The sequence below is a fragment of the Sinohyriopsis cumingii genome, chromosome 17 (genome assembly GCF_028554795.1).
Source record: "Sinohyriopsis cumingii isolate HCF-2022 chromosome 17, ASM2855479v2, whole genome shotgun sequence".
NCBI lineage: Eukaryota > Metazoa > Mollusca > Bivalvia > Unionida > Unionidae > Sinohyriopsis > Sinohyriopsis cumingii.
Genome location: NC_142977.1, coordinates 114,267,812 through 114,295,392, shown reverse-complemented (window position 1 = coordinate 114,295,392; position 27,581 = coordinate 114,267,812). Strand labels below are relative to the sequence as shown.

Genomic DNA, 27,581 nt, shown 5'->3' with positions numbered 1-27,581 from the left:
GGAGACCATGCTAAACATTTGTTCTGACATATTTTCCCGGACTCGAAAATCGCTTCCAAATTTTCCTGTGGAAGAATCAAAAATGCTGCAGCTCCTGTGCATTCCTCACAGCAACAGTGACAGCGAAAGAGTATTTTCTTTAGTGAGGAAAAATAAGACAGACTTTAGGGCCTCCTTAGCTGCAGAAAATTTGTCAGCAATTTTAGTCCCCAAGATCAACCAGCAGGCAAGAAGTCAGAACTGTTTAGAAAACAAATTTACGATCAAGCAGTTGAGGAAGTTCAAGTCTGCCACATTATCATGTCTTGATAAATAAATATTTCTGCATATATGTAGTGTTTTATTTTTATTTTGTGAACTTGATATAGTGTAGTATTGACGGTCGGATTGGTCAGAGTTGATGGAATTATTGTCATAGTATTTTTCACGAATTCATGTCCAAATTCACGACTTTTTATCCTTATTTTCACTAATTGTGAGCCTGGAAGGTTGGCAGCTATGACTTAATAAGGAAACATCCATGATGGTGTATCTAAATAAGGATCCTGCTGTAGCCAGTTTGTGAAGCTTGCCAAAACATCCTGCAAAACTATACCTGTTATTTATTTGTCACATGGTTTCAATTTGTATTTCTTTTTATATCATACAATAGATATTTTCTAGATTAAATTTTCTTGATATACCTAAAATATCCAACTGGTCAGATGGACTGGCTACTAATTTTTCACCCCAGTCTGCTGTGAAATTAGCTGGCACCAGACCCACAGGCTGGCATCAGTGTGGCACGCTGCTTGTAGCTAAACTTGGAACCTGCTGTAGGTACACCAAGAATGTGCTATAGATAAAGTAAGAACTAGTGCTCTTTTGTCAGAGAACATAAAGCATGATTGAGCTGTTTTCAAGTGAGAGCTGCTGCAGTCTCTTTGGGGGTGGTTGGGAGGGGATATATGAATAAATGTGTGAAAAGTCCTTGAAAAAGTCTCAGGCTCTGAATTAACTCTGCATGGTTGGAATGCAGCAGTAAGGGACAAATCTTAAGAAAGTTGATGCTTAACAAATTTATGCTTGTACAACTGTGCCGACCTGCTAAATAGGTTTTGATAGAAACATACTTGTGTTGTAAATTAATGAAAAGTTCAGTGCAGTGGAACTAAACCAGACTTCCCTGGAACCAAGAATTGTGTTGATTTATAAGATGTCCAGTATGGGTAGGTATGATTAATATTAGGATAGCCTTATTTAAACCAAGGGCTGGTTTCTGATGTGTTTTGTATGCATGTGTTTTTTAATGAAACGATGATGCTTTGAAGGTTTTCTTATGCAGAGGCAAATAAAATACCTTCCCCAAGGAAAGACCACAGAAGCCTATACATACTGATCGGATAGCAAGAATCAAACCAACATCCTTCAGTGCAAGAGTTACCTGCCTTAACCACTGAGCCACTGCGGGGGGTATTGCAGTTTGATGTGTATCTAGGATGTGTGCCATTCAGTTATTCATATTTTGATAAATACAATGTTGTTATTGTTGTTGTTATTGTTATTATTATTGTTGTAGGCACTGGAGCACTATACTGACCTTTATGACATCAAAAGAGCTGTGGTCCACACACATCTTCTGAACCCAGAGGTAAAGTGAATTAAAATCCTTGCACAGTACTTGGGTATGCAATATATGTATTTCACTTTAATAAAATTGTTTTAAGGTGATACATTTTCTTTAAGGTCTATCAGCGTGTAAATTGCTTCTCAGCAGAACGGTGAAGAGTATAGCTGAATAAGTTTATTTCAGGCTGTAAACTTGAACAATTTCTTGAGTTGAAAAGTGTAAAGATTTTGATTTAAATATGTTCATTTTTGGACCTTTATAAACCAGAAATAATATTTTCGGTAATATAGTTGCATTACATTCATGTAATGTCTGGGACAGCTTATAATCGTAGTTTCCATTAATTTTCCAACAGATTATGAATGTTACTCTGGAAAAGATTATTGAATCTGACAATGGAAAGGGGGAATTAAGTTAAAACTTTGCTACAAATGTGTTAAGGCCCATGTACTAGTTTAATATACATATTGCTGAAGTTTTTACACATTCACATCATTCTGAAAGACCTGGTCTTATATGTTGCAATCTTTTGTGATACTTATATTTTAGAGTAGAGAACACAGGGCTGTGCAAATATCTTGATCATCCACTCATCCCAACTTGAATCCATTAAAAACAGAATGAAATAATGTACAATATACTTATTTATATATATTTATCACTGCATACAGTTATGAAAATGGCATCGAAAACTAACCTTCCTAGACAAAAAAATAACCAATGTGCATAAAAATCCACACAATGAAATTTATTCAAGCTGGAAAAGTTCTTGCAACAATTCAGCAACTTACAGGCCACAAAAATGTGCAGAGTGTAGCCGCACTTGACAAGCAAAAGGAAATGAGTAACATTTGCTGTAACAAATCTGTAGTATCAGGTTTCAACAGTTGGTCCATTTCTGCTGTAAATAACTGACAATTACATCATTCCTATGGCATGTTCACATCTGAGTCTTTCAGTGTTCCGCCAGAAATTGTTCAACCGCTATCATCTGTTGCCTTTGAAAGAAACTTCCATTCATCTGGTGAGATCTTCAATGATGCAGACTTCGTGAACTGTACAATAACTTTAAAATTTTATATACATCTTTTCCCTCCTCCCCCCCCCCCCCCCAAAAAAAAAAACGCCTCAAAGAATTTGTCATTGTCAGTGATTGTGGTCAAACTGAGTGACTGCTGCTTCACAAGTTTCATAAAATTATTATTCATACACCTGTCAGTTGATCAGAATGCAATTTGGTTTACTTTTAAGATGAAGTTTGTATTAAAGAGGTTGAAAAGTTTAGCAATTGTGTTTTGATTTTCATAAATATTAATTTATCTCAGTTTTTATGGTGATAGCATTATTATCACATTGATGTGATTTTGATTGCTAGATCACATCTCGTTAAAAACATCATCAGAAATCTGTATCATGCCTTCTAATGATCCCGATTTTCTGTTGCTGACAACTCGGTGTAATCTAGCAATCATGATCATCTTACTCTGATGATAATTATGTGTAAAAATCAATTAAAACTTAAATAATCATCACTCCCATTTAATCAGTTCATAAAGAGAACCAACACAAATGTTGGTAAGGTGACTTTGGTTAATTTAATTAACTTGACTAACTGGATTAAAATCTAAGAGTGAGTCCTTTGTTTGGGTATGATTTAAGTAATCACAATATAATGAAGTTGTTTAACACACTGCTAATTGATCATACAGGCTTTTTCTCCATGTGTTTGATTGGCCAATAGTTTGGTCGCTTATTCTAATATGCAGTCAGTCAATAGAATAGGTTCACATGCAACAGTTATCAATGACATGATATGTGTGATGCAGTATGTAAATAGATACATGGAGAGGGGTAGAATCAAACATGAATAGTCGGATAAAGGTAGACAAAGTGATTATAGCACTTGTCTGGCTTTTTTTTAAAGTCCAAGGAAAGTTTTTGTTCCAGATTATTGATGTGGAAAATTTTACTTGCCTGACATCGAAAATGAATAGCCCTGGACATGGGGCTATAGTAATTGATTGGCCCTGGAGCATTAAATATGTTTGGGTTTAACTGCTCTAAATTAGTCATTAATTATGTTGTGTAGCATATGGTTTAGAGGTACCTTTTTTATTTCAGTGGCTGGTGAATTATTTTGGTAATTTGTCAGTGGAGGACTCACTGGAGTGTTTGAAAGCCATGTTGACGACTAACATTCGACAAAACCTGCAGGTTTGCGTCCAGATTGCATCAAAATACCACGAACAGTTGTCCACACTGTCACTTATTGAAATCTTTGAATCTTTCAAGAGCTATGAAGGTAAGCAGGCCTATGGAAATAATTATGTACTTTCAACACAGTTGACCCTGTTAGCATTGTGTCGCTTTTATTTTGCTTTATTCACTTTTGGCTTGTTTGATGGAAAAATCACCGTGATGCAAGACATCCAAAGATATATTGAGCTGATCTATCAGAAGCTTTTCAAGGAATAATTGGATGCCATGTATAATCTCTGTTAATAATTTCAACTTTGCAATGTTAAGAAATCTTGGTACAGCAGAAAGAAAGGATAATAAACGGTGGAATCAGACTATGAGACATTAATAATATTTACCTTCACTTTCCCATTTCAGGTCTCTTCTATTTCCTGGGATCCATTGTTAATTTCAGTCAGGATCAAGATGTTCACTTCAAGTATATACAGGCAGCATGTAAGACTGGTCAGATTAAAGAGGTAGAGAGAATCTGCCGTGAGAGTAACTGCTATGACCCTGAGAGAGTCAAGAACTTCCTTAAGGTGAGATCATGGTTACACAGGGCCATTCCATTTAAATCAGCTTGAAAGGGCCAAGAAGAAATGCAAGAAGGTTACTTTATGTCAGGCAGTGTGTGAATCATAATTTGGGCAATTCGTTTAAATTCATATTTCTTTTTAACCTTACCTGTAACATGTATAGGAGAGCTAATGCTATACCCCCCAGCATGATTGACATTCAACTTAGCAAAGTGACACTAGGCTTTACTATCACTGCGGCCAACTTTATGCACAAGGTCATTATTGTATTTAGGGTGTTCTGTACCTTATTCTGAACCATCTCTGGAAAAAGAAGTCAAATTGACTACCCTACTTTCCACTTGCTTTTGTTATTTATGCTATGACACTAGCTTTATAAGTTTTGTGTTTCAGGCAAATTTGATAAATGTTTCTGCTGAATTATCTTGTGGGAATGTAGGTCAGAGTGACCTATATTTTGTATTAACTCATATAGACAATGTGTTTTCTACATTATTGTGCTTCTCCTTCAAGGGAAAATTGGTCCCTGTGCGCTGCTTGCCTTGTTGTGTGCAGGTTATAACCATCATCAGACAAATATAGAATAATGTATGTCAGTCTTTTGATATTTGGTCTATTACTTGTACCATAAAAAATAAAATGAAACATTTTCTCAACTGTGATGTTAATATTAGATGGAATAGCAGTATTTTCTTTAAACCATCGGCATTGACCATTACTAAAGACAGTCCTGTTATAGTGATGGCTTGGCTTTTTTTGTGGGTTTTTAAGAACTTTGGTTAAGATTTTCTCAAAGTATGTGAGCTTAGGCAGCTGGTATAATAATAATGTCTTATTTTGTTTTCAATTACAGGAGGCCAAGTTGACAGATCAACTTCCACTGATTATTGTCTGCGACAGATTTGACTTTGTGCATGATCTAGTCCTCTACCTGTATCGCAATAATCTGCAAAAGTACATTGAAATCTATGTCCAGAAGGTAAGTCTAATCCTGAATATTGTATTTTTATCACATTACCAAGTTCTGATTTAAATGAAAATATTAATTAAGCTTGAAAAAACATGCTTATTACTTGTACAAAAGCTAAGTGTTAAAACTGCATCTGCTTCTCGTGAATTGATGGTCATATGGACATACAATGTCATTGTTCATATTATTAAAATGATGTTCATTGAACCTGCAAAATGGCTGCCTTGATGGCCATCTTGATAATCTTTATATAGCTACTTCTCCCCAGTAGATGGTTTTATTGATGTTCGATTTTCATTTAAAGACTGCCAATATGTTGCTGGTCATGAGTAAACGTGGTGTCATCAAACCTCTAACATGGCACCATAATTGCCTTCTACAAATATTTTGATGTTATTCTTGTACAAATGGTGTCATTGATGTGGGTATTGTACCTAAACACCACTCTTGTATAGTTGGTGGCATTGACATGGGTAATATACCTAAAGACCACTCTTGTACAAATGGTGTCATTGATATGGGTATTGTACCTAAACACCACTCTTGTACAAATGGTGTCATTGATATGGGTATTGTACCTAAACACCACTCTTGTACAAATGATGGCATTGACATGGGTATTGTACCTAAACACCACTCTTGTACAAATGATGGCATTGACATGGGTATTGTACCTAAACACCACTCTTGTACAAATGGTGTCATTGATATGGGTATTGTACCTAAACACCACTCTTGTACAAATGGTGTCATTGATATGGGTATTGTACCTAAACACCACTCTTGTACAAATGGTGTCATTGATATGGGTATTGTACCTTAACACCACTCTTGTACAAATGGAGGCATTGACATGGCTATTGTACCTAAACACCACTCTTGTACAAATGGTGGCATTGACATGGCTCTTGTACCTAAACACCACTCTTGTACAAATGGTGGCATTGACATGGGTTTTGCAGCAAAACACTTTCTGCAGTACATAATTGCTTTTGAATGATTTTTGTGACAGAGTTCAAAAGCCAGATATTACTGGCCATTGCTTGAATTTTCATACTGGATTGAGCTTATGAATAAAGTGATTTGTACCAATACAAATGGATTCTGACCTGACATTGTGTTCAGTTGAATTCCAATAAACAAGTTGATAGTATGTACGCAAACAGTGATTATCAGGTCTAAGGTCTAAGAGTAGTTTTTAATACAGTTGGCTAGTGAGCATGATCACAGAAACAAGTTTGAATGAATTTTATCAGACCCAGTTTGTGGATATGCATCTGAAGAACACTTGAATAATGCCAGTTCAAAAACTGTATTTTTCTTTCTTTTAAAAAACTATTAGTAATATAAATTTAATTTGGTATGGCTTCACAGTGGTTCTTCCATCTGTGACATCAAGTTCAACATCAAAAGCAATGATAAAGACTTTTGTGCTGTACTTACAGGAAATAGGTTAACTTATCTGCAAAAGAAATTATTTTGGTTTTCTACATTCCGGTAAAAAAGAAAAGGACAACACATTTCTTCATTGTGGTATTCTTGAAATTCTTTTTGACCAATAGGGCATTAGGCCCATTGAGAAACTTTTATAATGAAAATAGGATAAACAAGTTATTGATGTGACTGAAGATTCAGTTTTATTAGTTGAATAAAAATGCCTTCTGGCTTGTGGCTTGATATTATATACCAGTTGTTGTGATTAGCTGTGTGCATGTTCACTATGTATGCTAAATTTTGTGTGTGAATGTCTGCTACTGGAAGATGGTAGTGGTCTTGCATGAGCAGCATTTATCACTTGCAATGGACACAGCTGTAACAAAAAAAATCACTCAGTCTGACCTTAAAAAAAAATGTTAAAAACATCCAGTTACACCTTGGGCTTGATCACACCTGGAGAAAAGTTGCATTTTAAGCTGTAATTTCACAGTCTACTGCATATAAGCATCCTTATTTGATTTGTATAATGTAAGCTTATTGGTGAATTACAATGTAGGGAACCAAATGAAAGAAGAAAAATAATGTTGACTACTGTTGTACTTTTACCTATAAATTCAGTGACTGCTACTTGTAAACCTTCTGTTTTGATTTCTAAACCATATGGTTATGTCTCCCTTGCATCAAGCAAGGTGCCTTGTTTGATTTCTAAACCATATAGTTCTATCACTCTTACAGCAAGCAAGGCGCCTTGTTTGATTTCTAAACCAAATGGTTCTGTCTCCCTTGCATCAAGTAAGGTGCATTTTTTTATACTTCTAAACCATATCGTTTTGTCTCCCTTGCAGAAAGCAAGGCACCTTGTTTGACTTCTAAACCACATGGTTCTATCACCCTTACAGTCTAAACTATATAGTTCTGTCTCCCTTGCATCAGGCAAGGGGCCTTGTTTGATTTCTAAACCATATAGTTCTGTCTCCCTTGCAGCAAGCAAGGTGCCTTGTTTGACTTCTAAACCAAATGGTTCTGTCTTCCTGGTTTAACTGTCTTAATTTGTACCTTATTGTACAGTGTCTTGACTTGTACCAGGTTGGTTTTACAGTGTCTTGAATTGTACAAGATTGTACAGTGTGTTGAATCGTACCAGATTGTACAATGTCTTGAACTGTACAATATGTACAATGTTTTGAATTGTACCAGGTTGTACATTGTCTTGATTTGTACCCGTTTATACATTGTCTAGATTTGTACCAGGTTGAACGTTGTCTAGATTTGTACCAGGTTGTACATTGTCTAGATTTGTACCAGGTTGTACATTGTCTAGATTTGTACCAGTTTTTATGATCTCTTGATTCATGTGTTGAATTGTACTAGGTTGAAATTTGAAAACTCTAAATATATATATATATATAATTATGATGTGATATAGAGGTCACCAGGTTCATTGTACAGTTATATTAATTCATCGTAAGGTTAAAAAGAAAACACCTGTGTCTGTGTTCAGGTAAATCCAGCACGATTGCCTGTAGTTATTGGAGGATTACTGGACGTTGACTGTGGAGAAGATGTAATCAAGCAGCTGATAATGGTTGTGAAGGGTCAGTTCTCAACAGATGAGTTGGTGGAGGAGGTTGAAAAGAGAAATAGACTCAAGTTGCTGCTGCCATGGCTGGAGATGCGGAGTCATGAGGGTGTCAATGAAGCGGCTACACACAATGCTCTGGCCAAGATTTATATTGACAGTAACAACAACCCGGAGCGATTCCTTAGGTATGTTAAAATGTCTTTACATTATTTGTAAGTGATCAATAAATGTACACAGAAAACAAGTTATAGCGCTTTAGAATATTATCTGTAGAGGTTTGGGGATGTACCCATCTGCATGTCATAAGAGACAACTAAATGGAGGCAACCTTTTGTGTTTGTGCTGAGTCAGATGCATACAGCAGCAGTGTTTGTGCTGTGTCAGTAACAGTACTTGTGCTGACATGGTCTTTGACCATTTAAAACGAGAGTTAGGTTTGTTGGTATCTTTTTGTTGTTTGTATTTTAAGGCTATTAAATATTTTTGTCTCATCTTTGTTTTGTATGTTGTTTTTTTTTGTGGCTGCTTACCTTGTGCCATTTTATATTCCCTCAGTCTTCAAATGTTTGTGAATCTGTTCTGTCTAAAGAGCTGTAATATAGCTACTAATCAGAACCTTGGGATTATTTGTGTGTTAATTGATTTAAACGTATTTCAGACATAATATATTGAAGTATACAATATTATTGGAGTTGCAAAAGTGTTACTGGAAATACCAGTGAGTAATTTTGAACTGAAAATGGTCTTGAATACCAGTCTGATATATGTGGTGGATAGATGAACACAGACGGTGTGCCCCATATTCACCATTGTTTCAAAATTAAATGTTAGAAAAGAGGAAATCCAAACCGAATTAAAATATAGGCATTTTAAAAGGAGAGCACAATTGTCATTTCTTTTCTCAACCAGTTCAGCAATGCAGGATCTTTTGTTTTGAAACTCTATAGCCCTTGTGGCTTAAAAATGGAATAAACAAGAATCTAAACAGAAACTTAAATGTCAGAGTATTTATTTGATCAAAATACTTCTATATGTAGTGGTACTCTGGCATTGATGGACTTTAAACCCCAATACAACATTATGGAAAAGATGAGAAATCGGGCACAGTAGTCAGCAAAGCAATGATTCTAGAAAGTGAAACTTTGGCAGAGTCTATGTTGTGACAAATCTTATTTTGGAGCCAAGATATCTAATTGATATTACCCATGAGCTAGAATAATTGTACATAAAAACCAGAAAGAAAAGTTTCCAAACTTTTTTGAGCTAAGACAGGTGAAACAATACACCTATGCCATGTATCGATATTACTCATGATACACAGTCTACAATAAGATACATTATCTTGATGGTCATTCTGCCTTTAGAAGGTGTGTCAGTGGTAGGTAGTGCCCTGTTGACAATTTACTGAATGCAGATTACAGACAGACCTGTACCTAGCACAGATTTATATGCCTTTCTCATTCATGGCAAGACAACAAAAGTACTTTCAAACAGACTGCCTGTTAGTTTTCAGTGATTTGTATTGACCATTTTAGACCATATATGGCTGCTCCATCGGATCAGATGCAGGACTCACTCGAGCCACCAGAGGTATATTTATCAAAATATCTTGTTACGACTCTATGGTCATAAACAATGTGAGAGAAAGAAGCAAAACCAAGTTTTATAAAACTTAACAAATAATTGAATTATTAAGATCTCTAAATGAAAATGTGAGAGGAAATTACAGTATCATGAAGTGAATCCAAAATAATCCTGAAAAAGTTGTATTAAAGTCCAAGAGAATGAGAAATTCCATATAAATTTCAGAACGGGAAATAAACTGATCTGCCAAGAATCGTGATGTCAAAATGGCATTGTCCAGAACTAATTCACAATAGTATCGTAATAATGTTGTAGTCCAAAAGTGAGCACTTTCTATTTCCACTGAACAGCTCAAATGAATGTTTTTCATCTCAAGTAATATCCAAGTACAACATAAAACATGTCTGCAGACTTAAAACAGGAACACAAGAAACGAGAATGACTCCAAAATAATAAATCTGATTGCTCAGTTCTCTACTTAAAAGCTGTTGTTGTTGTTCTAGGGTTTAACATCATTTTTTCAGCACAAGATAGGCTATACATGGCGGCCAGTATAACTGGTGGAGGAGAACCCTGGAAAATCCAGGGAAGAACCACCGACTCATGTGAAGCTACGGGCAGGCTTTCCCACATACCCACGCTAGCCAAGCCTTGGACTCGAACCCATGCAGATAACTCCTTAAATGCACCTACTATTATGATTACAATTCATTACATACCATGTGACAGACTATGCTACTTTTTAAATATTTTGAAATACCTAGTCATGTGACCTTGCATATCCAATGAGAAGTTACTTAATTCTTCTAGAACCAACCAAAGCCCACCAGCCAATGACAAATTAACCCAGAGTCATCATTAAGTCTTGTTAAGATTGTTGTTAGCAATTGTCAACATATATGCAAGGATCTATTTATAGATGCTACATAATTTTACGCTCTTAATATTCCCAAAACAGACCCTAGTCACATGCAAAATCACTAAAGATAATCACTACAGTTATAGCCATGAATAAAAATGAAAAAAATTAGATAAAATCATGTACCACCATTTACTAGAATTGTTGATATACATAACGATCTTTACTCCTTAATTTCATTTTTTTGGTCATTCTTCTTTTATTCATTTTTTATCTTAACCCCGACAGGGAAATATAGTTTTGTAGTACATGATCCCGCAGGGAAAGAAATGAAAGTTGCATTCTACTTTTAAATACATTTATTTTAATTAGGCTTGGTATTCTGCCTTTTCTACACTTGCTGAAAGGGTGATTGACAGGCATGCTATTTTTGTCCATCCAGCATTTAGACTTGCATTTCAGGATCAAAATTACCCACTAATATCACAGTTAACAGTTTTCCCAGTCTGGTGTACTTCATTACCATAAAAATTAGCATCACCTTAACTGTCAGTTGCCAGTATTTAAGCAGATGGGTCTTTAAACTTAAATCACTGCTTTACAAATTAAAAAACAAAATAGAGTGATGCAATACAGCACTAGGGTTGAGCACTTCATTGCAGACTTTGTGGACCTCACAATGATTTGGCAGAAGTTAGACATGTAGACTTGTTAAAGTGAGTGTTGAATTGTTTTGTTGTGGTATTCTGGTTTTAATTCACATGGAATGTATCCATTGTCGCCAAATATTTTGACTTACATATCCAGGTTATTAGTAAAAATAAACATGTACATTTTAGCTACAATATTATAACCTTAACAAAGTAGGAGTACTAATGTTGGTACTGGTAATATATAGATTACACTTTTTGTGTTCAGATTGCACTTGTTTGCCCCTTGTATTAGCAATGCTTTCGCTTACACCTCTCAGGGATAGCATGTATGTATTACAAGCTGAATTGGACTAAGCTGGCATAGTGGCATTTTAATATTGTACAAATGGCATAGTGGCATTTTAATATTGTACAGTTGGCATAGTGGCATTTTAATATTGTACAAATGCTGATGTGCAATCAAATATGGCTGAAAATATCAAATATAGAGAACCCATGCAACAGTTGTTTTCATAAAATCTCTAGTTAACAGGATTAGAAGAAACTTATAAAGAATGTCTTGTTATCTAGATTTCTTTGCCAAATGTCCTTGCATTTGGCTCTGAGGCAGATGTCAGCCATGTGGACAAACTTGAAACAGAGGACTTATGTTGAGATAAAGTTGTTTAAAGTTTTTTTTTAAGTCCGTCAAGTGATCAGTCACATGGCCACTTGTTATGATATGACATCATGATGCAAATTGAGGTAAGTGTGTATTTTTTATTTGTTTAGATCATTTTGCATGCACTATGGTTAGGGCATTTGTGTTTCATGAATACATTGCTATTTTTTTTAGGATTTAAAATGTATTTAAAGTTTTGTCAAGTGTTAGGATTTGATTAGTGCTTGTAAGTTATTAATAAAACATACTGAAAATTGAATTTTCCAGGGAAAACCAATTCTATGACAGCAAGATTGTAGGTAAATATTGTGAGAAGAGAGATCCCCACTTGGCGTGTGTGGCCTATGAGAGAGGAAAATGTGATGTGGAACTCATCAAGGTATGCTAATGCAACTATTAAATTCTTAATTCTTAACATGTGCATATGCACACACACACACACACACACACACACACACTCTTAGTTACACCTTCACTGATGAATATTTACACCAGATCACAGCATATTATAGACCCATTGTAATGCTGTAGTCAACAAAAACCCTGTTGTGATTAGATATTCCGTCTTTAAAGGATTAGCAATCCTGGATGCACATCTGTTACGTCCTTTTGTGTGTGAGTGATCCATGTATGTTCCTTATATTGGGTGGCTTGGTTTTAGAGTGTACATAAATTTAATGAGTAAGTGATGTTGTAGCTAATTTCAGATATCTGTGGACAAGATAAATGAGTATTATCTTATAGTAAACTTGAAAATCACGGACAGGACAAGTAAGTTTTGTAATAAACATTAAAATCATGGACAGGACAAGTGTATTATATTAAACTTTAACATCATGGACAGGACAAGTAAGAGTTATCTTAAACTTTAAAATTATGGACAGGGCAAGTAAGTGTTATCTTAGAATAAACAGACCTGATTATCCCTATGGATTTTCTGTATTTTGTATGGATGGTGGCAAAAAGTACTGACTTTGGATCATTTAGACAAGACTATGGAAAGCAGTCAAATTGGAAAATAACTACATGTCTTGGCATTTCTTTCCACTTCTATTTTTCTCTTTTCATTAAAAAATTATTTAATGTCAAAGAAGTGGTAAATGTGCAAACTGGTATAACATCTGTAAGGAAACAATTGGCAGTTGTTTTTCAAAATGGAAGACCAGTGTGGTGTCAGAAGAAAATTGTAGGAAGTTGAAAAGTTGATTGCTAGCCAAAAGTTTCTCAAGAATTACACATATCTGGTTGTTTATAAAATATGTTCACTATGTTTTGTTCAAATCAGATTTTTCGTTACACATGATGGTAGCTGTGATGAAAGAAGACTTGTTGAGTGCAAATCCCACAAGGAATGGGCCAAAATAAAAGCCACAAATAAGTCTGTTGTCATTCTACTAAACACAGTGTTGGACAATCCATGCTGAAGTGACGATGAGTTAGCTTTTTGACTAAGTTAAACCTGCCATTGAAAGTAGCTGATTGATTAAGTCAGGATTTAAAGAAAATGTTCAAGGGCAGCAAAATTGGCAGGGAAGGTAAACTTTTTAAGAATATAGGTAGAGCATATAGAGTGATACTGGTTGGCAGGGATGGTAGACTTTTTAAGAATATAGGTAGAACATATAGAGTGATACTGGTTGGCAGGGAAGGTAAACTTTTTAAGAATATAGGTAGAGCATATAGAGTGATACTGGTTGGCAGGGAAGGTAAACTTTTTAAGAATATAGGTAGAGCATAAAGAGTGATACTGGTTGGCAGGGAAGGTAAACTTTTTAAGAATATAATTAGAGCATATAGAGTGATACTGGTTTTAGAAAAGATATTTCTTCATGAAAGAAATACATAATTATGTCATTAAAAACTAATGTTTTTTGGATGAATATTTTGTTATGGCTGAACTGTTAGCTTTAGCTATACTACAGATGGTAGTTGAAAACTTCGGACAGACTGCTTTTCGACTCCTGATGGAGTGGAGAAAGGTTAAAAAGGTGTGAGTTAGTAATTTATGGAGAGGACAGGTAAGTGTTGTGTTACAGATACTTAGCAAGTCATGTGCCACAATGCCATTTGACTACAGTGAACTTCACATAAAAGTAGACCGTGATAGGTACTTAGCAAGTCATGTGCCACAATGCCACTAGACTACAGTGAACTTCACATAAAAGTAGTCTTTGTGATTCATGTAGTTTTAGTGCTGTATACACTTTTTGTTGTTACATGCATGTGATATATAATAGGAACTATGAATAAAGAAGATAATATTTGTGCATATGGATAGTTTTCCTTAAACCCATTTGAATTCTTTTAACTTGAAAACTGACCTGGTTTCATACTCCTGTTATGAGAGACTACCTGTCTTGAGCAACCGCTTTTTGTTGGCAGAAGGGGGAGTCTCTTAGACATGTTTTTACACTACTTAGGTTTAGAAAGGTTTACATGTTGTTGTCTTTTTTCAGGTGTGCAATGAGAACTCCTTGTTCAAGAGTGAGGCCCGATATTTGGTTAGAAGACGAGATCCAGAGCTGTGGGCCGTTGTTCTGCAGGAGGATAATGAGTATCGCAGACAGCTTATTGATCAGGTAAGAAATACTGTGTGAAGCCCTACAAATCCACCTATCTGCCAAGCAACAAACCAATATTTCTGCCTATCTAAAATCACTATGAAAGTCTTTATATCTTTTGCCTATCTCTCTTCAATCTTCGTATCAGCAGATTGTTTATTGAAACCTTGTTTAACTTACACAGACCACATTGGTGATAATGACAGTCTCCAAAGACAGAATTTTCAGATAGCAATTCATTCCAGTAAAAAACATTTATTTCATGATTGAAAATGTCTAAATGTGTCCTATATTTCACTTATTTTTTCCATATAGTGTCTATGAAACACTTGTTACAGGGTCCATGGCATATTTAAAAGGTTGTATGATTGATATCAAGGTCTTTATCACAAAATGGGCAGATATGTTCCTTTGACTTAGATAAGATATTATTGTGTAAAGAAACAATTATTGTGGAGTTGGACAATTTTTCAAGAAACCATAGATAGTAAAACTTTATCTATAGTTAATAAGATCAAGATCCAGAATCCACAGTACAATCCAATATATTGATATTTTCAGTCACATCCATGTATTATGGACAAAGTTTGTGACAACATGGAAAACTATAATGCCAACCTTGATAGAGAGCTATCACCATATCAACCAACCTACTTAACTCTCCTAAACATTCAATGGAAGTCTGTACAATATGCATTCCAATGTCCAAGCTTTTGTTACATAGTGGCAATGCTTAGACATGTTTACTCAATCTTTGATGTGTCCCTGGAAAAGGCATTTTGGCATAATATTGCCAATATTGTGTTGAAAGTGCCACTAAACCAACAAACCCAACCCTGGATTGCTGAGTGGTTACAGATTACAGAAATTTCACCTCTGTCCACGGTGGTTTGGCATGGCCAGTCTGGTTTTGTGAGAAAGCTCACATGGGTTGGGGTGTGTGTGTGTCCCATGATCTTCCTCCACCAAATGTGCTGGCTGCTTTGTATAGCCTATAATGTGCTGAGAAATGACATTAAACCCACAAAACCAAATAAAAGCTCTACACCCCATAAAAAGCATGCTTCTGTTGTATTTCTGAGTGAACAGATTTTTGTGTATCTGCATGTCCCTGCCCATAATGACCAATTATCTTGACCTTTTAAAACAACTTTTACTTGGCAATATAAGAACAAGATTGTGCTAATATGCTGTTAAACCCTATAAATATATACCAATCTAAGTATATCTGTCTGCTTGCTACCTACCTATCACTCCATTTATCAACAGTATTGCTTTATAGAAATGGGGCCTCCAGGTGGCTAAGTGGTCTTGGGTGCTTATATTTACAGACGACTTGCACATTGCACTACTGTAAATTTGAGTGTGAGTCGTGTCTCAGCCAGGGCAGTATGTGAGAAGGCTTGCAACTAGCTATCTGTGGGTCAGTTGTTCTTCCCCCGTGTCCTCTCGATTTCTTCCTCAACCAAAATGTAGAGGACACTATCTATAGCCTCATGTGGTGGAAAAAGGCATTACATCCTATAAAACTTTATACAAACATGGACCAGTAACCAATTGAAGAATTTCCTAAAAGAAGAGCAAGATACGACTCTAATACCTATATCCTTTTCGTTCATGTATAATCTGGTAACATTGGCACAAAATTATAGTAAAATTTTGCAGATATATTTAAGATGATTATATCATACTAGAAAAAACATTAGTCATTAATATTTTTGGGGTACAGGATAAGTGGAACCAATTTACAGCATCCTATGTGACCAGTGCAACTGGCTGATTTAACCATCATTTTGTTTATTGAACAAAGCCATAGAAAAATATTGATCAATTACTACTATTTAGTCTGTAACTAGTATGGGCTGTTCCATTTAAGAATACATGGTACCCAGGGAAGGCAGTTTAAAAAATATATATATATATCAGGGTACTTTAATTGCACAGAGTTAATATTAAAATGACAGGAAAGTTCTAAATTGCATCTATGGGTGAGTACCCCACATTAAAAGTGCCTTCTCTGGGCCTCGGGTATGTATTACTGGAACAACGCTAATTGAGATTATGCAGAAGTTTGCTTAACCTAGGTTCTAGAAAGGTGTTGCTTTTCTTTTAGAAATGAAAGATAAATACAGTTCAATGTATTTATCAAAAATGTTTTTTTATAATTATAGGTGGTACAGACAGCCCTTTCAGAAACTCAGGACCCAGAAGACATTTCTGTGACGGTTAGGGCTTTTATGACTTCAGACTTGCCAAATGAACTGATTGAGCTTCTAGAGAAGATTGTACTGGAGAACTCGGTCTTCAGTGACCACAGGTAGGGCCTTTGCGCTGTGGTGAAACAGGATGTCATGTATTAATAGAAACTTCATTATGTGTTGATTAGACGTTTTTTATTTTTAATTACTTGCGTTATTTTGCCTAGGAGAGATAAAAACATGGAAATTAAAAGAGTAAGAGAAATTTCAGTTGCTTGTATTAGAATGACTTTATTTGTCAATTATTATCTAGTTTGTTGCTTCCATGTCTTGCACTCGTGCACTAAAGTATTAGTGGTTCAGGATTGTATGGTTGATTAAATTTTCCCCCTTCTTTGCTCTCACAATATCTTTGGAGGAAGCATATAGTTCTACCCATATGTCTTTCATGTCATTCCATCATGTCCTTCATGATTTTGTTTTCCACTAAATGATTTATGAAAATTCTAATGAATTGTAATCATATTTTGTAATGATGCTTTATGTCACAGAGATTTTAGGTGAGTTTATTTTACATCATTTTCTGATAATGTTGCATAGCTATGGCCACTGTTTAAATCATAACTTTGCCCTTCAGTATAGACAGCTTCGTTGGTCTAGTGGTTAAGAGTGTCTGCTTAGGATGTGGGATGTCACAGGTTTGAACCTCGGTCGAGTCATACCAAAGACTTATAAAAATGGTACTAACAGCTGCACTCATCATTAAGAGGTTAATGTTAGGAATTGTTGGCCTGGTGTCAGTATAATGTGACTGGGTGGGACATGATGCTACATATCTGTGGTATGATGCCCCAGTGCTAGACATCACTGTAAACTGCCACACTGCTGACATCATAGCGATATGACTGAAAAATAGTTAAAGCTATGTTAAATATCCATATATCACACACCCATCAATATATCATTCACACACACACCCATCAATGTATCATATTGTTGGGGGCGTCCATGTGGTATGGACATGTTTATAGATTTTGCATTAATTTTCCTTTACTAGAAACTTGCAAAACCTGCTGATTTTGACTGCCATTAAAGCTGACAGGACCAGGGTTATGGAATACATCAATCGCCTGGACAACTATGATGCTCCTGATATAGCGAACATTGCCATTACAAATGAACTGTATGAAGAAGCATTTGCCATCTTTAGGAAGTTTGAAGTTAATACATCTGCTATACAGGTATACCTTTCCTTTCCTTTTTATTGTTATTCTCTTTACCACCACTTTTTCTTTGTTTTTCACACTCTTTTTGAACAAGTTTTAAGAACTGATCATCTGGAATTCTGTTTGTTCTCACAATTGATCATGTGATATTAATAATAGTGTCTAGTCTTCATTGTTTGTTGACGATTAACAGTATTATTATTAATATATAGTCAGTTTTTTATATTGATAATCCACAAAATGATTAAGAATCAGCCTTGATTTTAAGATAAATCTAGCTTCAGTAGGATACAGCATAATATGTAGACAAATTTTAAGTTGTAGACAGGGTCTTGTCTTCACGCGCTGCAGATCAAATATTCTCTTTTTCATATTTAATTGTTTTTATGCAAGTTTGAAATCGGGAACAATCTTTTATTTATATGTAGGTGCTGATTGAGCATGTGAACAATCTAGACAGAGCCTATGAGTTTGCTGAGCGCTGTAATGATCCTGCTGTTTGGACCCAACTTGGACAAGCCCAGATAAATGCTGGATTAGTTAAAGAAGCCATTGATTCCTTCATTAAGGCAGATGATCCTTCACAGTATATGGAAGTTGTCGCCGTCGCCAGCAAGAATAGTATGTACTTAAATGCCAAAGACATTTAAATAATTACGGGTTAAGGAAAAGTTAGATAGACAGATGAAAAAGTTCACTGGGGAGGGAAACTTGCCTAATTTTGGATAGTGATTCCATGAATGTACATTTCAGTCAAGTTAAGATGCTTGTCGTGATCCCTTGTGTCGGAAACTGCATTCATTTGTTCTTAAGGTTGGTAAGAAACGTTTATTCTGTTGGTACTAAAATTTGTGGATTGTGATCCAGTTGTCTACTGTCAAGTCTGGATATTTATAACATGTAGCATTTTGATCCAGTTGTCTACTTTCAAGTCTGGATATTTATAACATGTAGCATTTTGATCCAGTTGTCTACTGTCAAGTCTGGATATTTATAACATGTAGCATTGATCCAGTTGTCTACTGTCAAGTCTGGATATTTATAACATGTAGCATTGATCCAGTTGTCTACTGTCAAGTCTGGATATTTATAACGTGTAGCATTTGATCCAGTTGTCTACTGTCAAGGCTGGATATTTATAACATGTAGCATTTTGATCCAGTTGTCTACTGTCAAGTCTGGATGTTTATAACATATAGCATTTTGATCCTATTTCTACCGTGGAGTTGTGATATTTGTAAATTTAGTATTGTGACCCCAGTGTCTACGTTGGAGTTGTCATATTTGTAACTTCAGTATTGTGACCCTGTTTATTTTGGAGTTGTCATATTTGTCCCATGTAGCATTGTGCCCTATTGTCTACGTTGGAGTTGTGAAATCTACAATATTTAGCATCCAGGAGATCAAAGTAACAAGATGAGTCATAGATATTACTTTTCCAGTGTTGTTGTTAGCATTGCCATCAGTATTATGCTTGTTGTTAGCATTGGAATTAGTGTTATGCTTGTTGTTAGCATTGGCATCAGTGTTATGCTTGTTGTTAGCATTGGCATCAGTGTTATGCTTCTTGTTAGCATTGGAATCCGTGTTCTGCTTATTGGTAGCATTGGCATCAGTGTTATGCTTGTTGTTAGCATTGGCATCAGTGTTATGCTTGTTGCTAGCATTAGCATCAGTGTTCTGCTTGTTAGCATTGGCGTCAGTGTTATGCTTGTGGTTAGCATTGACATCAATGTTAACTTGTTAGCATTGACATCAGTGTTATGCTTGTTGTTAGCATTGGCATCAGTGTTATGCTTCTTGTTAGCATTGGCATCAGTGTCATGCTTGTTGTTAGCATTGGCATCAGTGTCATGCTTGTTGTTAGCATTGGCATCAGTGTTATGCTTGTTGTTAGCATTGGTACCAGTGTTGTGCTTTCACACTTATCTCATGTACAGTTATCAGACTTCATGGGTATATTGATTGTGGAAGGTACTGCTTTTCATCACTGTCTAAAGGAGGTCATAGTGACTTGTATATCATACTCCAGTGACTTGACATTGATATTTGGAATATGCTTCTGCAGATCTTGAAAGACATAGCATATGGAGGAATTCTTGTCTATATATTGGACTGAAATTTTATGAGAAGTATACCCCAGAGTTTCCAGTATCCTTCAGAGTGCAAGCCATGGAGTACTATTCAGTTGAAAATGCATGATACCCATGAAAGACATGTTTTCTAAAATACATGCCAGGGTACTAAGATTACTCAAATACTTATGTGGTAAAATTCAAATTACATCATGTTTGACTAATACCTATTGAAAGTGCCTTCTGTGGGTTCCAGGTTTGGTTTGCTGTAACAGTCCTGAGTAGAACTTAGGAAATTCAGTATCTTTGGTTAAAGTTTTGCAGCTCATGCTCAATATAAATGTGGTATGTACTAATGCCAATGTCTAGAGATAAAGGCACTCGGCTCCCTTCACCTTGGCATAATTTGGGCAATATGTTTAAAGTGCTGTTAAAACCAAAGGAAAAACCAAATCCTCTTTTCATACAGTCACGTTTTGTGGCTATGCAAGTTTCTCAGGCATTTGTTTTCTGACCTTTAGTAATACTGATCAGATAGTGCTTAACTAATCGTGCTGAATGTATGTTATAAAGAAAATAAAGCATATACTTATAGAACATGTGTCTAATTCTTTAACAGTATAAAATATCGCCTTACTCTTCTGCTGACCTTAAAAAGTAAAGCACATGGTCCAAATTTAAAATATTGCTACGTGTTTGTGACTTAAGGATTTTCTGTTTACCTTTATAGACAGCTGGGAGGATCTTGTCAAGTTCTTACAGATGGCCAGGAAAAAGGCACGCGAGACATTCATTGAGACTGAGTTGATATATGCCTATGCAAAAACAAACCGGCTAGCTGACTTGGAAGAATTTATATCGGGCCCGAATCATGCCAATATCACACAGGTAGGAAGGAACTGCTGAAAGTATGCCTGAAAACTAGTAGTAATAGAAAGGGGATTTTTTTAAATGTAACTTTTTATCAACTTATTGAAGATGAAAATTTAAACCTTTCTGAGACATGGAAGATATTTCATATTTTCACTGCTCTGAATTTAATTTGTGATTGGGAACATGAAGTGTGCTTTATCTGATTATCATATCTCATGACATATTTTAATGCACATAACTTGATGAAAAACACCTGGAAACCATTCCAGTAAACTTATTTGGGACTAAGGGATGTCACTTTAAATGTTATGTAGCCTCCTATAGATGCAGTTTACAATTGTTTATCATTTCATTTGATCTCTGAGTAATCAGAGAACCCTGGCATTTAATATTTTCCCATGCATATTTAAATGAATAGTCCTGCCTTCCTTCCCAGGGTAGTGTATGTTTAAATGGAATTGTCCTGCCTTTGCTTGGTACCATATATGTTTTGGAATATTCCTCCCTTTGCTGGGCACCTGGAATGTTCAAATGGAATAGTGCAACCTTCCCTGGGTACCATATATGTTTAAATGGAATACTCTTGCCTTCCCTGGATACCATATATGGGATTGTCTAAAGTGATTCATTATATCTATTAATGTTTTACCAGAGGTTTAATTTTTTGCATTTAGTCCAAGAATATCAACATAAGAAATAAGAAAATAACCTCTCAAAATACCTTCCCCCCCAATAATTGGTTCCAAACGATACAGTAAATTACCCAACTTGTGAAAATTGTATCTAGAGCTCAGTTTTATGTATGCAGATACATTTAGCTTCATATGATACAGTAAACCTGTCTTGAGAGACCACAGCTATGAGAGACTACCTGTTTTGAGAGGCCAGGATCTCTGTGCACTGATTTATTAATTGTATAGTGTTATGACCTGTTATGAGAAGCCACCTGTCTTTATTATTTTTGTGCAGAAGGAGTGGTCTTTCAAGACAGGTTCTACTGTATATATATGGACATGTTATACTGTAATAGTAAACCTCCCTTATTGAGAGACTTTCCATTAACATCAGACTGAAGTGGAAAGAATATAAATAGGTTTCCAAATCTTCCTTGTTAAGTAAGGGCGTATTGTAATGACACTAATAGTTTTGTTGAACAGTTTGCAGTGTCAGGAAGGTGAATCATTATCCTTTGCATGAGAATTTTTTTTGTGGATTAATAACTAAAGGACTGAATTTCAGGTTGCAGACAGATGTTTTGATGATAAGATGTATGAAGCAGCTAAACTGTTGTACAACAATGTCTCCAACTATGCCCGCCTGGCTATAACCCTTGTCCACTTGGGAGAATATCAAGGAGCTGTTGACGGTGCAAGGAAGGCTAACAGCACTAAAACTTGGAAGGAGGTATGTACATAAATCACATATGCCCAGAATTTTCAGTTTTACTCTTTCCCCCTCTTTCCTCTTTCTCTCTTATAAGTAGATAGATATCACCCCACCCCCAACCGTTACCTTGAATGAAATGGGAAAGTGGCATATAATGTGTGTACAGAAGTTTGTAAAAAGTTTGTTGATGTTGTGGTGGAGATATGAATTGCTTACAAAAATGCTATTATTACATATTGATATCTTGGTTTTGTGAAATGTCAGTTTAATCACATGTATGTTATTTAATTGCATATATTCCAATTTAGAGGGGAGAAATCTTCCTACATGTAAGACATTTTAGTATGTAAATTTTAGCGATCGTCATAAACAGATCAAAATAATGTTGTATTCTGTAATCTGCTGTACTCTGTTGAGGGTGCACATAATATTGCCTATGTCTGTTAATCTTTTCTCCATGCAGGTTTCCATTGGTACATTACACATTTGAAATATAGCAGCTTTCCATCTGGTACATTACACATTTGAAACATAGCTTTCCATCCAGTACATTACAAATATGAATCATGCAGGTAAATTACACATTTGAAACCAAATGGGCTTTTGACCAAGAGAATCCCAGTTAAGTTAAAATATAAAAAAATTTCCTTTCATAATTTTAGTAATTATCCGTTTTTGACACAAATGTTCATTCTCACATCTTGGAATTCTGGCACTTTAAATTGATCAGGGTATGTATCATTGTGAAACTGACGGTTTCACTCCTGTATTTTGCAGGTGTGCTTTGCTTGTGTGAACAATGAGGAATTCCGACTGGCACAGATGTGTGGGCTGCACATAGTAGTTCATGCCGATGAATTAGAGGAACTAATTAATTATTATCAAGATAGAGGTTTCTTTGAGGAACTGATAGCATTGTTAGAAGCAGCATTAGGTAAGTGGTATAAAAGACCCTCATGTATGTTTTAAAATACATGTTTACTCCTGCAAGTAGTTTAAACTACAAATAAAGTAGTCATTTATGACATGCGTCTGCTATACATAAGCAGGTGTTGACAGTAATAGAAGAAAACAAAAAGTAAAAATAAATTATGTGTTAATATACTATGATACTGGTACCAGCTGATTCATCTCTCACTCCTTGGCAGGGGACACAATTCATCAATTATTCCAATTTTATCCTCCTTAACGTCAATGCAAGATTTTGTGAGTTTCATTATCCAGCCTCTTGTGCATTAGATGTGGCATTGAACTCGAACTTTGATATAATATCAATATAGGACTGAAGTTTTGTTTTTCTGTAAAATGAGAATCAACAGAAGATGTTCACATACAAATAGTGTTGTATAGAAACCTTCTTTCATCATCCCACAAATTAATAATGTATCGTCAAGTTGGTCCTGTATTGTTTTTCTTTACTGGGTATCATCGTCTGCTTTTTGGTAATTTGGACACCAGACTAAATTGTTGTAACTTAGTGTTGGTTGTTATCTCGGAACTACACACACAAAAAGTCAATTTGTATCTTGGTATTTTTGCAGGTCTAGAAAGAGCCCACATGGGTATGTTCACTGAGTTAGCAATCCTGTACTCTAAGTTCAAACCAGAGAAAATGAGAGAGCACTTGGAGCTGTTCTGGTCCAGAGTCAACATTCCAAAGGTAAGAAGTTTCAGTTCACCTTGTATCAAGGACATATTGGCTTCTATTAGCTTCTTTTACATTTTGATTTCCAATTGATTTATTTACTGATGTCAAAATATAATGTATTCACTGACTCCATTTTGACGTTATCCAAGTTCGAGTTTCCAATGGAGAGAACTACTTAGATGAAATGAGGCTGTATACAGCGATTTCACTACTTCTAAGCAACACTTGGTAAAAGCAAAATATATAAAATAGGTGAAAGTTTTGCAACAGTGCACTATTGCCATACCTTATGATATTAAAACTTACAATTTTGACAGCTAGTTTAAAATATTATGATTGACTTTTGATTTTAAATAATTGAATGAATGGAAGCAACACTTAAATAAATTTTGTCAATATTCTTTCAATAGTCCTACTTCTGAATGAATGCTAATATTGCCATGGCACCAGAAGCCTCTTGATGGTGTGTAGATGCTCCAAGACGAAAATCGTGCTGAAAACCAATTCACTACTCTTTCTGAATGAATTGTCCTATCAACATGGGTTTTTTACTAAACAAGTTCTTATGACATCTAGTTGGTCCAAATAGTGACATTCGAGCATTCAGCTTGCCTGTCACAGTGCCCTTGTTGAAAATGTCATGATTTCTCTTAAATGAATGAATGGGGTCTCAAAAAGACATCTTGTTATGTCTAGTTGGTACTTAATTGAAATGGGTCCAGTCTGCTATCAAATATGGTCACCATAGCACGCAGCTTAAAAATCTTTTTATCATTTTTACTTGGAAAGGGAAAATCCTATTAAAATGGGTTTTCCACCAGGAGATTTGTTATGTTACCTTATTGGTACTTTGGCCAAAAATATCTCTTTCCTATTGCACTGATTTTAAAATTAGTGTATTAGTTTTTTTTAAACATTATATTTATTTTTAATGATCAGTACAAACAGTGTACTAAGCACTTGAAAGTACTGGTCAAAACCAGCTCAGTTAGGTGCATAAATCAATTTGGGGAAATGGGGGGGGGGGGGGTCCATGGGGAAAAAGTACTAGGGTTGGCAATGGAAAAATTGTGGTCGGACATCTGGAAAAATGCATTGGGGGGTGGGCCTAATTCTTGTTATTGCTGAAGAATGTCAAAGAGGGTTTAAATACTGTAGTAAAACAAAGAAATTTTCTTATCTTGAATTCTTGGAAATTCTTTACTTTGCCTGCTGAAAGACTTCTTATTGACATCTGTGTTGGTTCTTTTGGTTGTACAGAAACACATTTGGGTTAGAAGAAAAAAAATAGCATACCAGTTTTGCACTTTAAGCACAGTGTCCCTAGAATGTTTACTCCTGTGCATCCTCCTGGGCAGATTTTTCATCAGTGAAAACTTGAAAAATTGTGCTAATTTTCTTCCATGCTTCACTTGTTTGTTGGCTCTAGCAATGGTCAGTCTACACAAGTGGTAAAAGTGTGAAGATGGCAGCTAATTTCCACTTTAAACAACTTGTTTGGTTATCAAAACATTAAAATTTTGTAATAGTCCGTAGAGTTTCTGTGCAAAGCATGGCATTTTGGAGTGGTAAATTAATGCCAAAAAGGAGAAAATTTCTTCCCTGAACTTAAAGAAATATGCAGTTTGACATGTAATCAGTGAATTCAAGTTTCAAATGAATATTCAAAATAAGCACAGATAGTTATCAAGTGAACACTCAGGTTAGAGCAAGATCAGTTTAGTTCAGACCAAATATCCAGCCATGTCAGTGTAATTTAATGGGTTAAAAATGAGATCTTAAGAACAATTTTTAACAATGATGTAAATGTTACTGGACATCATAATAGTGCAGTGCAGAGGTCAAGAGTTAATGTGGCAGCACTGCAAATTAAAGAAGATTTTTGGATGCTTTTTTTTACTGATACTAATGCATTACGGAATTTTCTTTGTGCCTTGAAATGTTGTGTCCCCCAGATTTGGAGGACAGGGAACACCAGTCTCCTGCCTTTGGGGTCCTGGGTTCTTCTCTGCTTGCATTAGTTTTGGCAGTGCATCAAACCTTTGAAGATGGACACTGTTACCTTATTTGTTAGACTAGTAATGAAGTGAATAAAAGAAAGTGGTTAAATTTACTAGTCCTCAAATTCCTAATTATATATGTTAAAGTCTGTCTGTAAAATAATGGCAAGGTGGATTATCGGATCAAAGATCTTGTCCTCATAAGAGAAGTGGAAGTTACCCTCCATAAACTGACTTCCTGTAAAATGGAAGTGAGCACTAGTCATATGGAAAACAGTGCTATCTCTGAAAATGTGCAAAATTGGTATGGAAACAAGTGCTGTCTGTTTGAAAATGATTAAATGAGTCCCATTTGTGTGGAAACGAGTGCCATCTGTATGGAATTGAGTGATATTTGCATGGAAATGAGTCCCATTTGTGTGGAAACGAGTGCCATCTGTATGGAATTGAGTGCTATTTGCATGGAAATGAGTCCCATTTGTGTGGAAACGAGTGCCATCTGTATAGAAGGCTATTTTCATAACATTCTTACAGATCTTACACTTGTGGTGGATGTAATTTGTGTGAATGATAAGTACTGACTAGGAATCTGGAACATATTAAACTATCATCAAATGTGGGCTTTCCTATTTTGCTTTAGGTTTTGAGAGCTGCTGAACAAGCCCACCTGTGGCCTGAACTTGTGTTCCTCTACGACAAATATGAGGAGTATGATAACGCAATTATCACCATGATGAACCATCCAAGTGAAGCATGGCGTGAGGCCCAATTTAAAGATATCATCACAAAAGTAGCCAATATAGAGCTTTATTACAAGGCTATCCAGTTCTACCTAGACTACAAGCCATTACTAATCAATGATTTGCTAATGGTCCTCACACCAAGGTTGGACCACACGAGAGCTGTAAACTACTTCATCAAAGTCAGGCAGATCCCTCTTGTCAAGCCGTATCTGCGGGCCGTTCAGAAGAACAACAACAAGGCCATTAACGAAGCACTAAACAATCTATTTATAGAAGAGGAAGATTACCAAGGATTGAGAGCATCTATTGATGCATACGATAATTTTGATAATATTACCCTTGCCCAGAGATTAGAGAAACATGAACTTATTGAATTCCGACGGATAGCAGCCTATTTGTACAAAGGAAACAATCGTTGGAAGCAGTCAGTTGATCTATGCAAGAAGGATAAATTGTTTAAGGTGAGAACTACTTATATTTGGTTGATCTGTGCAGTAATGATAAATTGTTTTAAGGTGAGAACTACTTATGTTGGTCAATCTATGCAAGAAGGATCAGATTTTTAAGGTGAAAACTACTTGTATTTGGACAATCTATGCAAGAAAGATCAATTTTTTAAGGCAAGACCTACTTGTATTTGGTTCATGATAAACAAAAGTCAAATGAATGAGCTGATTTATCCAGTTTTTCTCCACATGCCTTTTTTGCGCTAATAGACTTTTAAATAATGTAATCATGG

The 27,581-nt window shown here is 35.6% G+C and overlaps 1 protein-coding gene across 2 annotated transcripts in view; it reads left to right on the top strand.

The window, feature by feature from the left end:
* LOC149779697 (clathrin heavy chain 1) overlaps positions 1–27,581 on the top strand; it is a 79,718-nt gene that overhangs the window by 43,192 nt on the left and 8,945 nt on the right. For both annotated transcript variants that reach the window (XM_089940549.1, XM_089940548.1), the window contains 15 exons: positions 1,559–1,630; positions 3,731–3,911; positions 4,226–4,389; positions 5,240–5,365; positions 8,295–8,560; positions 12,400–12,511; positions 14,589–14,711; positions 16,865–17,010; positions 17,949–18,132; positions 18,546–18,738; positions 20,923–21,080; positions 22,305–22,469; positions 23,229–23,385; positions 23,993–24,111; positions 26,740–27,303. In XM_089940549.1, coding sequence (XP_089796675.1) covers positions 1,559–1,630; positions 3,731–3,911; positions 4,226–4,389; positions 5,240–5,365; positions 8,295–8,560; positions 12,400–12,511; positions 14,589–14,711; positions 16,865–17,010; positions 17,949–18,132; positions 18,546–18,738; positions 20,923–21,080; positions 22,305–22,469; positions 23,229–23,385; positions 23,993–24,111; positions 26,740–27,303 — 2,730 coding nt within the window. The remainder of the gene's footprint in view (positions 1–1,558; positions 1,631–3,730; positions 3,912–4,225; positions 4,390–5,239; positions 5,366–8,294; positions 8,561–12,399; positions 12,512–14,588; positions 14,712–16,864; positions 17,011–17,948; positions 18,133–18,545; positions 18,739–20,922; positions 21,081–22,304; positions 22,470–23,228; positions 23,386–23,992; positions 24,112–26,739; positions 27,304–27,581) is intronic.